A 12,928-nucleotide genomic window follows, 5' to 3' on the forward strand; every position below is an offset into this window, starting at 1 on the left:
CCCGTGTCCCCCCCATGTTCCCCGTGTCCCCCCTGTCCCCCCGTCCCCCCCCATGTCCCCCGTGTCCCCCATGTCCCCCTGTGTCCCCCCCCCATCCCCGAGAAGATGGGGGTCCCCCTGTCCCTGTGTCCCCCCCATGTCCCCCCCATGTCCCCCCCCGTGTCCCCCAGGTCCCCCCCCCGTCCCCCCGTGTACCCCCGTGTCCCCATGTCCCCCGTGTCCCTGTCCCCCCCCAGGTCCCCTGTGTCCCCATGTCCTCCCATGTCCCCCTGTCCCCCATGTCCCCCTGTCCCCCCCTGTCCCCAAGAAGATGGGGGTCCCCCTGTCCCCATGTCCCCCCGTGTCCCCGTGTCCCCCCATGTCCCCATGTCCCCGTGTCCCCCTGTGTCCCCCCGTGTCCCCCCCACATCCCCCATGTCCCCCCATGTCCCCGTGTCCCCCTGTGTCCCCCCGTGTCCTCCCACATCCCCCATGTCCCCCCATGTCCCCGTGTCCCCCTGTGTCCCCCCGTGTCCCCGTGTCCCCGTGTCCCCCCAGTCCCCCCAGGTCCCCCCAGGTCCCCGTGTCCCCCCATGTCCCCCTGTGTCCCCCCCACATCCCCCGTGTCCCCCCATGTCCCCACGTCCCTGTGTCCCCCCGTGTCCCCGTGTCCCCCCTGTCCCCCCAGGTCCCCCCGTGTCCCCCCATGTCCCCATGTCCCCGTGTCTCCCCATGTCCCCGTGTCCCCCTGTCCCCCCAGGTCCCCCCAGGTCCCCCCATGTCCCCGTGTCCCCCCATGTCCCCGTGTCCCCCTGTCCCCCCAGGTCCCCCCAGGTCCCCCCATGTCCCCGTGTCCCCCCGTGTCCCCCCGTGTCCCCGTGTCCCCCCCGCGCCACCTCCAGAGACTCCATTTTATTTTAAAGAGCGAAATTTCCGTAAAAATCCATGCAAGGGGGGGGAGGGGGGGGGGCGCCCGGCGCTGTACAGGGGGCGGGGCCTGTGGGGAAAGGGGCGGGGCCTGCGAGGGCGGGGCTGTACAAGGGGCGGGGCTATACAGGGGGCGGGGCCTGGGGCACCCGGCGCTGCACATGGGGGGGCTCCCAATGATCCCGGCCCCCCCCCCTCCCCAATTAATCTACATTCGTTAATGGGGCCGGGCGGGGGGCACTGGGAGTGACTGGGAGCAACTGGGAGCGATGGCAGGGGGAACTGGGACCAATCAGGGGAGACTGGGAGTGACTGGGGGGCACTGGGAGTGACTGGGGGGGGGGGAACTGGGAGCGACTGGGGGACACTGGGAGTGACTGGAGGGGGGACTGGGAGCAACTGGGTGGTTACTGGGAGCAACTGGGCTGAGACTGCATGGGAGAGCCCAGCTCTGCAGCCGGCCCAGGGCACTGGGGGATACTGGGAGCACTGGGTGAACTGGGAGCTATTGGCACGGCACTGCCTGGAGACTGGGCTGTACTGGTCCAATGCTGCCCAGGGAACTGGGCTGTACTGGTCCAATACTGTTGAGCTAACTGGGCTGTACTGGTCTAATACTGCCCAGGGAACTGGGCCATACTGGTCTGACACTGCCCAGGGAAACTGGGCTGTACTGGTCCAATACTGTTGAGCTAACTGGGCTGTACTGGTCTAATACTGCCCAGGGAACTGGGCCATACTGGTCTGATATAGCTCAGGGAACTGGGCCATACTGGTTCAACACTACCCAGGGAACTGGACTGTACTGGTCCGATGCTGTTGAGCAAACTGGGCTGTACTGGTCTAATATTGCCCAGGGAACTGGGCCATACTGGTCTGACACTGTCGCGCAAACTGGGCCATACTGGTCTGACAGTACCCACAGGACTGGGCGTTACTGGTCCCATATCGGCCAGGGAACTGGTCCATATCGCCCCCAGCCCCCCCCCTAAGGCACAGGGACCCCCCAGGGCTGGGTGGGGGCGAGGGGGGGGGGGCCCTGGGGACCCCCCAAAAAGGAGCGGGGGGGGGGGGGCAAATGTGATGGCGGATTTGGGGACCCCCCCCCCAAAAGAGATGGTGGCTTCGGGGGGGCCCCCCCAAGGGACAGCGGTTTTGGGGGGCCCCCAAGAAATGGTGGTCTTGGGGACCCCCCCCCAAAGAGACGGTGGGTTTGGGGGACCCCCCCAATAGATGGCGGTTTTGGGGGACCCCCCTCCCCAAAGAGACGATGGTTTTGGGGACCTGGAGGGGGGTCTGGGGGTGCCCAGGGGGTCCGGGGGGGGGGTTGGGGGGTGCCGGGGGGGGGGGGTCCCAGGGGGGTCTGGGGGTGCCCAGGGGGTCCCAGGGGGGCTTGGGGGGTCTGGGGGTGCCCAGGGGGTCTCGGGGGGGTCTGGGGAGTCCCAGGGGGTCCCGGGGTGCCCCTAGATGGGGGTGGTCTGGCGGTTGAGGGTGCTGGTCCCCGAGGGGGGGTCTGGGGGGTCCCCAGAGGGTTCTAGGGGGTCCCTGGGGGTCTGGGGGGGCCCGGGGTGCCCCTAGACGGGGGTGGTCTTGCGGTTGAGGGTGCTGGTCCCCGAGGGGGGGGGGGTCTGGGGGGTCCCTGGGGGTCCCTGGGGGTCCCTGGGGGTCCGGGGGGGCCCCGGGGTGCCCCTAGACGGGGGTGGTCTTGCGGTTGAGGGTGCTGGTCCCCGAGGCGCTGTCGGGGGGCCCCCCGGGGGGGGTCCTTCCCAAAGGCATTATGCAATTGCAAAAATGGGGGTCCGGGGGTGCCGGGGGGGGGAGGCCCGGGGGGGTCCCTCCCGAGAGAGGGTGTACATGGAGATATCGGCCGGGGGGGCCCCCCCCCCGACCCCCCCCGATTTCCCGGGTGGGGGAAGGGGGGGCGGAGGGGGAGGGGAAGCATCCCGCGAACGCCCCGGTTCGCTGGAACGAGAACTGGAACGAGACCGACGGCGAGGCCGAGGCCGGGGACCGGGGGGGACCCGGGGGGGGCGGAGGGGGTGGGGGGGGTCCCGGCCCCCCCCCGGGTCCCCCCCGGGCTTTGCGGTGCCGTTCGATGTAGAGGTTGACGGCCAGGACCCCGATGGCCTCGGCCAGGATGAAGGAGAGCCCCCCGAAGTAGAAGGACCAGCCGTAGGAGTAATGGCTCTTCTTGTCCTCGTCCCTCTTCGTCCCCGGGTCCCCCGCGTTGGCCGAGATGTAGACGATCACCCCGATGATGTTGCTGAGGCCTGGGGGGGACAAGGAGGGGGGGGGACAAGGGACAAGGGGATGGGGGACGGGCAGGGGACAAGGGATGGAGGACGGGGGGCATGGGATGGGAAAAGGGACAAGGGACAAGGGATGGAGGGCAGGGGACAGGGGACAAGGGATGGAGGACAGGGGACATGGGACAAGGGACAAGGGATGGAGGATGGAGGACAGGGGACAAGGGACAAGGGATGGAGGACAGGGGACATGGGATGGGAAAAGGGACAAGGGATGGAGGACAGGCAAGGGACAAGGGATGAAGGACAGGGGACATGGGATGGGACAAGGGACATGGGATGGAGGACGGGGGACATGGGACAGGCAGGGGACAAGGGGATGAGGGACAGGCAGGGGACAAGGGATGAAGGACAGGGGACATGGGATGGGACAAGGGACATGGGACGGGGGACGTGGGACAAGGGATGGAGGACAGGGGACATGGGATGGGACAAGGGACATGGGACGGGGGACATGGGACAAGGGATGGAGGACAGGGGACATGGGATGGGACAAGGGACATGGGATGGAGGACAGGCAAGGGACAAGGGATGAAGGACAGGGGACAAGGGGACAAGGGACAGGCAGGTGACAAAGGACAGGGGACCAGGGACACGGGACAGGCAGGGGACAAGGGATGGAGGACAGGGGACATGGGAAGGGACAAGGGACAGGCAAGGGATGGAGGACAGGGGACAAGGGGACAAGGGACAGGCAGGGGCAAGGGATGAAGGACAAGGGACAAGGGGGGGGACAAGGGATGAAGGGCAGGGGACATTGGACAGGGGACAAGGGATGGAGGACAGGGGACATGGGACAGGACAAGGGACAAGGGGATGAGGGACAGGGGACAGGCAGGGGACAAGGGACAAGGGATGGAGGGCAGGGGACATGGGATGGGACAAGGGACAAGGGATGGAGGACAAGGGACAGGGACAAGGGATGAAGGACAGGGGACAAGGGACATGGGATGGGACAAGGGACAAGGGGATGGAGGACAGGGGACATGGGATGGGACAAGGGACAAGGGGATGGAGGACAGGGGACAGGGACAAGGGATGAAGGACAGGGGACAAGGGGACAAGGGACAGGCAGGTGACAAAGGACAGGGGACCAGGGACACGGGACAGGTCAAGGGACAGGCAGGGGACAAGGGATGGAGGACAGGGGACGAAGGAAAAGGGACAAGGGACAGGCAGGGAATGGGCAGGGGACCAGGGACGGGCAGGGGACAGGGGACAGGCAGGGGACAGGCAGGGGACAGGGGATAGGCAGGGAACGGGCAGGGAACCAGGGACAGGCAAGGGACAGGCAGGGGACAGGGGACAGGCAGGGAATGGGCAGGGGACAGGCAGGGGAGAGGGGACAGGCAGGGGACAGGCAGGGGACAGGCAGGTGCCACGGGGCCCATTCAGGGCTGCAGCCCCCCATTGGCTCCTCCCGCGATCCAGGGGACCCCCCGCCCCCCCCCCTTCCCGGGATCCTCCCAGGATCGGGGACACCCCCCCCCCCCCCAGCAGCACCCCCCCCCCAGGCAGAGATTGGGCCCCCCCAGTGGATTCTGGGATTGAGGGGACACACCCCCCCCCCGGGATCTAGGGGACCCCCCCTATCTCCCCCAGGGATCCTCCTGGGATCTAGGGGACCCCCTCCCTCCCCCTAAGGGATCTTGGCTGGGATTGGGGACCCCCTCCCCAAGGAATCCCCTTGGGATGTGGGGGACCCCCCCCAAGGGATCCCCCTGGGATCTAGGGGACCCTCCCACCCCCCCCCAGGGATCCTCGCTGGGATCTAGGGACCCCTCCAGGGATCCTCGCTGGGATCTCGGGGGGCACCCCCTCCCCAAGGGCCCCTCCCTGGGATCCAGGGGACCCTCCCTCACCCCCGAGGGGTCCTGGCTGGGATCGGGGACCCCTCCTCAAGGGATCCCCCTGGGCTGTGGGGAACCCCTACCCCTCCAGGGATCCTCGCTAGGATCTAGGGACACCCCCAGGGATCCTCGCTGGGATCTCGGAACCCCTCCAGGGATCCTCCCTGGGATCTCGGGGGGGACCCCCTCCCCAAGGGCCCCTCCCTGGGATCCAGGGGACCCTCCCTCACCCCCGAGGGGTCCTGGCTGGGATCGGGGACCCCTCCTCAAGGGATCCCCCTGGGCTGTGGGGGACCCCTACCCCTCCAGGGATCCTCACTGGGATCTAGGGACACCCCCAGGGATCCTCGCTGGGATCTAGGGACCCCTCCAGGGATCTTCACTGGGACCTAGGGACCCCTCCAGGGATCCTCGCTGGGATCTCGGGGGGCACCCCCTCCCCAAGGGCCCCTCCCTGGGATCCAGGGGACGCTCCCTCACCCCCGAGGGGTCCTGGCTGGGATCGGGGACCCCTCCTCAAGGGATCCCCCTGGGCTGTGGGGGACCCCTACCCCTCCAGGGATCCTCGCTGGGATCTAGGGACACCCCCAGGGATCCTCGCTGGGATCTAGGGACCCCTCCAGGGATCCTCGCTGGGATCTCGGGGGGCACCCCCTCCCCAAGGGCCCCTCCCTGGGATCCAGGGGACCCTCCCTCACCCCCGAGGGGTCCTGGCTGGGATCGGGGGCCCCAGGGATCCCAGGGACCCCCCCCCCCCCCACTGACCGGCGGCGACGAAGAGGATGCCGGCGCCCAGGACGAGGCTGGTGCGGGCGCGGCGCAGGCGGCTGGCGGCCACGCAGACCCCCCCCAGCAGCAGCAGGACGGCGCTCAGGATCGGGAAGATGCTGGAGGCCCGGACCACCCCTGCGGGACCCCGCCCCCTCGTTAGAGCCGGCCAATGGGAGCCCCGGGGCTGGCGGCCAATCGGAGCCCACGAATCGTGGCTCCATTAGCCCCGGCCAATGGGAGACTAGGAGGTAGATGGCCAATCAGAGCTCAGGGGTAGTGGGGGATCTGTTAGCCCCGGCCAATGGGAGACTAGGAGGTAGATGGCCAATCAGAGCTCACGAATAGCATGGGGATCTGTCAGCCCCAGACAATGGGAGCCCCAGGGCTGGCGACCAATCAGAGCACATGAATAGCATGGGGATCTGTCAGCCCCAGGGCTGGCAACCAATCAGAGCGCATGAATAGCGTGGGATCTGTCAGCCCCAGCCAATGGCGGCTCATCAAGTAGATGGCCAATCAGAGCGCATGAATAGCATGGGGATCTATCAGCCCCGGCCAATGGGAGCCCCAGGGCTGGCGACCAATCAGAGCGCATGAATAGCGTGGGATCTGTTAGCCCTGGCCAATGGGAGCCCCTGGGTTGGTGGCCAATCAGAGCGCATGAATGGCATGGGATCTGTCAGCCCCAGCCAATAGGAATCTGTAAGGTAGCCGGCCAATCAGAGCTCACAAATAGTGTGGGATCTCTCAGCCCTGACCAATGGGAGCCCTCCAGGCTGGCAGCCAATCAGAGCCCACGAGCACCCTGGGATCCATCAGCCCCCAGCCAATCAGAGCCCACAGATAGGCTGAGATCCACCTGCACCAGCCAATGGGAGCTCCCCAGGCTGCGGCCAATCAGAGCCCGCGAGCCCCATAGGGATCCATCAGCCCCCAGCCAAAGGGAGCCCTTAAAGGCATTAGCCAATCAGAAGAGAGATCTTTGAGAGGGGGAACCAATGAGGAGAAAGGAGGACTCCAGTCAGGAGCCAATCAGAGCACAGAGGCTCCTGTGGCTCTGAGACCAGAAGCCAATTGGAAAGGAGAATTTCTTGGGGGGGAGGGAAGCAGCCAATCAGAGCACAGGATCTCCAGGTCCATTGACACCAGCAGCCAATAGGGGCACAGGGTGCCCTGCACCTCCAACCAATCAAACCCCAGGGCAACCCCCCTGCCCGGAGCCACAGCCAATCAGAACCGGGCATGTGCTCGCTGGAGTTAGACCATCAGCCAATCAGCAGGGCAGGCTTCCTAGCAAAGCAGCCAATCAGAACGCAGCCCCCCTCCACCGCTCTGAGGCCAGCAGCCAATCAGAAGGCAGAACCCTGACCCCCGGCATCCCTGTTGCTAGGGGAGGGGCGTTGCCATGGGATCCCCGTTGCTAGGAGACCTGTTGCCAAGAGAGCCCGGTTGCTATGGGGGGGGCGGGGTGTTCCATGGGAGCCCCGTTGCTAGGGGGCGTGGCTAGAGACTCGGTTGCCATGGGAACGGCATAGCTGGGGCAGTTGCCAGGGTGATGCCAGGGCGGTTGCCGGGGCAACGCCAGGGCATCACCAGGATGATGCTGAGGCGGTTGCCAGGGCGGTTGCCAGGACGCCGCGAGGGCGGTTGCCAGGGCATCACCATGGCAACGCCAGGGCATCACTGGGATGATGACAGCCCAGTTGCCAGGGCGATGCCAAGCCGGTTGTCAAGGCATCGCCGTGACGATGCCAGGGTGGTTGCCATGGCAATACCACAGCGGTTGCCGGGGCGATGCCGGGATAACGCTGGGCCATCGCTGGGGTGATGCCAAGGCGGTTGCCGGGGTGATGGCGAGGCGGTTGCCAGGGCGATGGCGGGGTGGTTGCCGGGGCGATGGCGGGATGGTTGCCAGGGTGATGCAGGGTGGTTGCCAGGGTGATAGCGGGGCGGTTGCCAGGGTGATGCAGGGCGGTTGCCAGGGCGATGGTAGGGCGGTTGCCAGGGTGATAGCGGGGCGGTTGCCAGGGTGATGCAGGGCGGTTGCCAGGGTGATAGCAGGGCGGTTGCCGGGGCGATAGCGGGGTGGTTGCCAGGGTGATGCAGGGCGGTTGCCAGGGCGATGGCAGGGCGGTTGCCGGGGCGATAGCAGGGCGGTTGCCAGGGTGATGCAGGGCGGTTGCCAGGGTGATAGCGGGGTGGTTGCCGGGGTGATGCAGGGCGGTTGCCAGGGTGATGCAGGGCGGTTGCCGGGGTGATGCCAAGGCGGTTGCCGGGGCGATGCCGGGGCGGTTGCCGTGGTGACGGCGGGGCGGTTGCCGGGGCGACTCACGGAGCAGGTACTCGGCGCTGTCGTGGTCGTACTCCATGTCCTCGGGGAAGTGGTTGATCTTCAGGCACAGCCCCCGCTTCAGGCCTGCGGGGACACGGGGACGGCTGCCGCGGGGACACGGGGACCCCGCGGGGACGGGGACACCATGGGGACAGGGATGGGGACACCGCGGGGACGGGGACAGGGATGGGGACACCGCAGGGACGGGGACACCACGGGGACAGGGACACCACGGGGACAGGGACAGGGATGGGGACACCGCAGGGACGGGGACACCGTGGGGACAGGGATGGGGACACCATGGGGACAGGGATGGGGACACCGCGGGGACGGGGACAGGGATGGGGACACCGCAGGGACGGGGACACGACGGGGACAGGGACACCATGGGGACAGGGACAGGGATGGGGACACCGCAGGGACGGGGACACCGTGGGGACAGGGATGGGGACACCATGGGGACAGGGATGGGGACACTGCGGGGATGGGGACACCGTGGGGACAGGGACAGGGATGGGGACACCGCAGGGACGGGGACACCATGGGGACAGGGATGGGGACACTGCGGGGATGGGGACACCATGGGGACGGGGACACCGTGGGGATGGGGACACCGTGGGGATGGGGACACCATGGGGACAGGGACAGGGATGGGGACACCGCAGGGATGGGGACACCATGGGGATGGGGACACCACGGGGACGGGGACGGGGACACCATGGGGACGGGGACACCACAGGGACGGGGACACCATGGGGATGGGGTCAGGGATGGGACACCATGGCAATGGGGACACTGTGGGGACGGGGATGGGGACACCGTGGGGACTGGGACACGATGGGGATGGGGACACCCTGGGGATGGGATGGGGATGGGGACACCGTGGGGACAGGGATGGGGACACCACAGGGATGGGGACACCATGGGGATGGGGATGGGGACACTGCAGGGACGGGGACACCATGGGGATGGGGACACCATGGGGATAGGGACACAACGGGGATGGGGATGGGGACACTGTGGGGATGGGGACACCGTGGGGACAGGGACATTGCGGGGCCAGGAACATCATGGGGATGGAGATGGGGATGGGGACACCGTGGGGACAGGGGCAGGACATCGCTGGGACAGGGACACCACAGGGACAGGGACACCATGGGGACAGGGACATCACGGGGACAGGGACATCACGGGGATGGGGACACCGCAGGGACAGGGACACCGCAGGGATGGGGACATTGCAGGGCTGGAAATGACAATGGGGACACGGTGGGGACGGGGACACCACAGGGATGGGGACATCACGGGGATGAGGATGGGGACACGGTGGGGACGGGGACACCACGGGGATGGGGACACTGCGGGGACAGGGATGGGGACATTGTGGGAACGGGAACGCCGTGGGGATGGGGACGCCATGGGGACAGGGACATCACGGGGACAGGGACATCACGGGGATGGGGACATCACGGGGATGGGGACATCGCAGGGATGGGGACACCAGGGGGATGGGGACATCAGAGGGACGCCACGAGGACAGGGATGGGGACATTTTGGGGACAGGGATGGGGACGCCATGGAGATGGGGACACCATGGGGACACGGTGGGGAGGGGGACAAGGACACGGCGGGGACAGGGACACGGGGGGGAGGGGGACACGGCGGGGACGGGGACACGGGGGGGACGGGGACAGGGACACAGGGGGGAGGGGGACACGGGGGGGATGGGGACACGGGGGGGGAGGGGGACACGGGGGGGGAGGGGGATGGGGACATCACGGGGACGGGAAGGGGACACCAGGGGCCACCTCCGACCGCGCCACCGCGGGTCCCCCCCAGCGCTGCGAGCTTCCCCCAACAGTGCCACGAGCCTCCCCAACGATGCCACGCTGCTGTGAGCTTCCCCCGACAGTGCCACGAACCTCCCCCATGATGCCACACTGCTGTGAGCTTCCCGTGGCAGTGCCACGAGCCTCCCCAACGATGCCACGCTGCTGCGAGCTTCCCCCAACAGTGCCACGAACCTCCCCCATGATGCCACGCTGCTGCGAGCTTCCCCCGGCAGTGCCACGAACCTCCCCCATGATGCCACACTGCTGTGAGCTTCCCCCAACAGTGCCCTGAACCTCCCCCATGATGCCACGCTGCTGTGAGCTTCCCATGGCAGTGCCACGAGCCTCCCCAATGATGCCATGCTGCTGCGAGCTTCCCCCGACAGTGCCATGAACCTCCCCCATGATGCCACGCTGCTGCGAGCTTCCCCCAACAGTGCCCTGAACCTCCCCCATGATGCCACACTGCTGTGAGCTTCCCCCAACAGTGCCCTGAACCTCCCCCATGATGCCACGCTGCTGTGAGCTTCCCATGGCAGTGCCACGAGCCTCCCCAATGATGCCATGCTGCTGCGAGCTTCCCCCGACAGTGCCACGAGCCTCCCCAACGATGCCACGCTGCTGCGAGCTTCCCCCGGCAGTGCCACGAACCTCCCCCATGATGCCACGCTGCTGCGAGCTTCCCCCAACAGTGCCACGAACCTCCCCCAACAGTGCCACGCTGCTGCGAGCTTCCCCCAACAGTGCCACGAGCCTCCCCAACGCTGCCACGCCGCTGCGCGCTTCCCCCCCCCGGCAGTGCCGCGACCACCCACCTTCGAGGCAGCAGATGCGCCAAAGGCCGGAGTGGGTCAATCCGCCGGGATCGCGGCGGTCGCGGTGAGCCGTGTCCTCGCCGGAGATGTTGCTGGTGTTGCAGATGAAGGCGCGGGCGTAGAGCCAGTAGTCGGTGCCGATGGCGATGGTCATGAGGCCGAAGGCGGCGAAGGCGCCCACCGTGGTGAGCAGCACCTGCACCCCCTTCTCGCACCAAACCACCCCCTCCCCATTCCAACGCTTGAGCGACTCCAGCCTGAACCGGACCCCGGCCCGGGGGGGGGACGGGACCCAAGTGGGTGGCTGCACCCCGACCCCCCCCCCAAAACGGGGTGGGGGGACCCAGGCGGGGGGGGGGGGAGGGTGCGGGGTGGCGGTGGGGGGCACCCGGGGGGGGGGGGGGTTGGGACCCCCCGGGATTTTACCCCTTTACACCCCGCCGGGGGTTGGGGGGGGTGGGGAGGGGATCCAGGGGTTGGGGTGCCGCTTTTGGGATCCCTACGCCCCCCCCGAGGCCCGGGGGTGCTGGGAAGGGACCCAAGCGTCCGGGGTTGCCCCCCCCGCCACGTCTCAGGGCCCCGGGGGGGGGGCGAGCGACGCCCGGGGCCGAGTCCATGGAGGGGGGGACGTGGCCGCGGCCTCGCACGTCGACAGGCGCCGGCGGCTCCTCCGTGACGGCCAGCGAGCTGCGGAGACGGAGGGGGGGGGCGGCCTCACACGAGGGCCTCGCACGAGGGCCTCGCACGAGGGCTTCGCACGAGGGCCTCGCGCGAGGACGCTGGGCCTCGTGCATCGTGGCGTCCCCCCCCCCCCCCCCCGTTGCGGACGGACGGACGGATTGGGGGGGGGGGGGTGGGGTGGGTGTCGTCCGAGCCCTCGCGCACGTTGCTCGCCACACGCGTGTGCGCCGCCCCGCCACGCGTGCTGACTCACGGCGGCGCGTCACGCGCGCGTGCGGGGACGCGGGCGCCCGCCGGTGGGTGAGTCACCGGCGAGGCTGCGCCCACCCGGGCTGGATGGACACCATCCCCTCCCCCCCCCCCCGCCGCCCCCCCGGCGGCGGCGCACACGCGTGTGCGAGGCCGCGTGTGCAAGGCCGAGCGTGGACGCGGGTGGGTAAAGCCCGACACGCTCGTGCGAGGGAGCGCGGCCACGCGCACGCGTGGGTAAGCGTGCCCGCACGCGCGTACGGCACCGCACACGAGGATCTGGGAGCGCGCACGTGGATGCGGGAGCGCGCACACGCGTGGCGGAGCGTGCACGTGGATGCAGGAGCGTGCACATGCGTGGCGGAGCGTGCACGTGGATGCGGGAGCGCGCACACGCGTGGCGGAGCGTGCACATGGATGCAGGAGCGTGCACATGTGTGGCGGAGCGTGCACGTGGATGTGAGAGCGTGCACACGTGTGTCGGAGCGTGCACATGGATGCGGGAGCGCGCACACGCGTGGCGGAGCGTGCACATGGATGCAGGAGCGTGCACACGCGTGTCGGAGCGTGCACGTGGATGCGGGAGCGCGCACACGTGTGTCGGAGCGTGCACGTGGATGCAGGAGCGCGCACACGCGTGTGGGAGCGTGCACATGGATGCAGGAGCGCGCACACGTGTGTCGGAGCGTGCACATGGATGCAGGAGCGCGCACACGCGTGTGGGAGCGTGCACAGGGATGTGGGAGCGCGCACATGCGTGGCGGAGTGTGCACGTGGCTGCGGGAGCGCGCACACGCGTGTGGGAGCGTGCACAGGGATGCAGGAGCCTGCAGACGCGTGTCGGAGCGTGCACGTGGATGCAGGAGCGTGCACATGCGTGGCGGAGCGTGCACAGGGATGCAGGAGCCTGCAGACGCGTGTCGGAGCGTGCACATGGATGCAGGAGCGCGCACACGCGTGTGGGAGCGTGCACAGGGATGCGGGAGCCTGCAGACGCGTGTCGGAGCGTGCACGTGGCTGCGGGAGCGCGCACACACGTGTGGGAGCGTGCACAGGGATGCGGGAGCCTGCAGACGCGTGTCGGAGCGTGCACGTGGATGCAGGAGCGTGCACATGCGTGGCGGAGCGTGCACAGGGATGCAGGAGCCTGCAGACGCGTGTCGGAGCGTGCACATGGATGCAGGAG

At 68.4% G+C, this 12,928-nt stretch overlaps 1 protein-coding gene across 1 annotated transcript; it reads right to left on the reverse strand.

The window, feature by feature from the left end:
* Positions 1-2,681: 2,681 nt before the first annotated feature.
* Positions 2,682-11,069, reverse strand: LOC309604350 (voltage-dependent calcium channel gamma-8 subunit-like; the record flags this gene model as incomplete). The annotated part of the gene is given in 5 exon segments (XM_082339297.1): positions 2,682-2,979; positions 2,981-3,176; positions 5,828-5,968; positions 8,166-8,249; positions 10,813-11,069. Coding segments are annotated over 5 exon segments (976 nt in total), but the record flags the coding sequence as incomplete, so codon positions are not given.
* Between the last annotated feature and the right edge of the window lie 1,859 nt (positions 11,070-12,928).

This window comes from Platalea leucorodia, assembly GCF_965183815.1.
Source record: "Platalea leucorodia genome assembly, contig: HAP1_HAP1_SCAFFOLD_677, whole genome shotgun sequence".
NCBI classification, from domain to species: Eukaryota; Metazoa; Chordata; class Aves; order Pelecaniformes; family Threskiornithidae; genus Platalea; species Platalea leucorodia.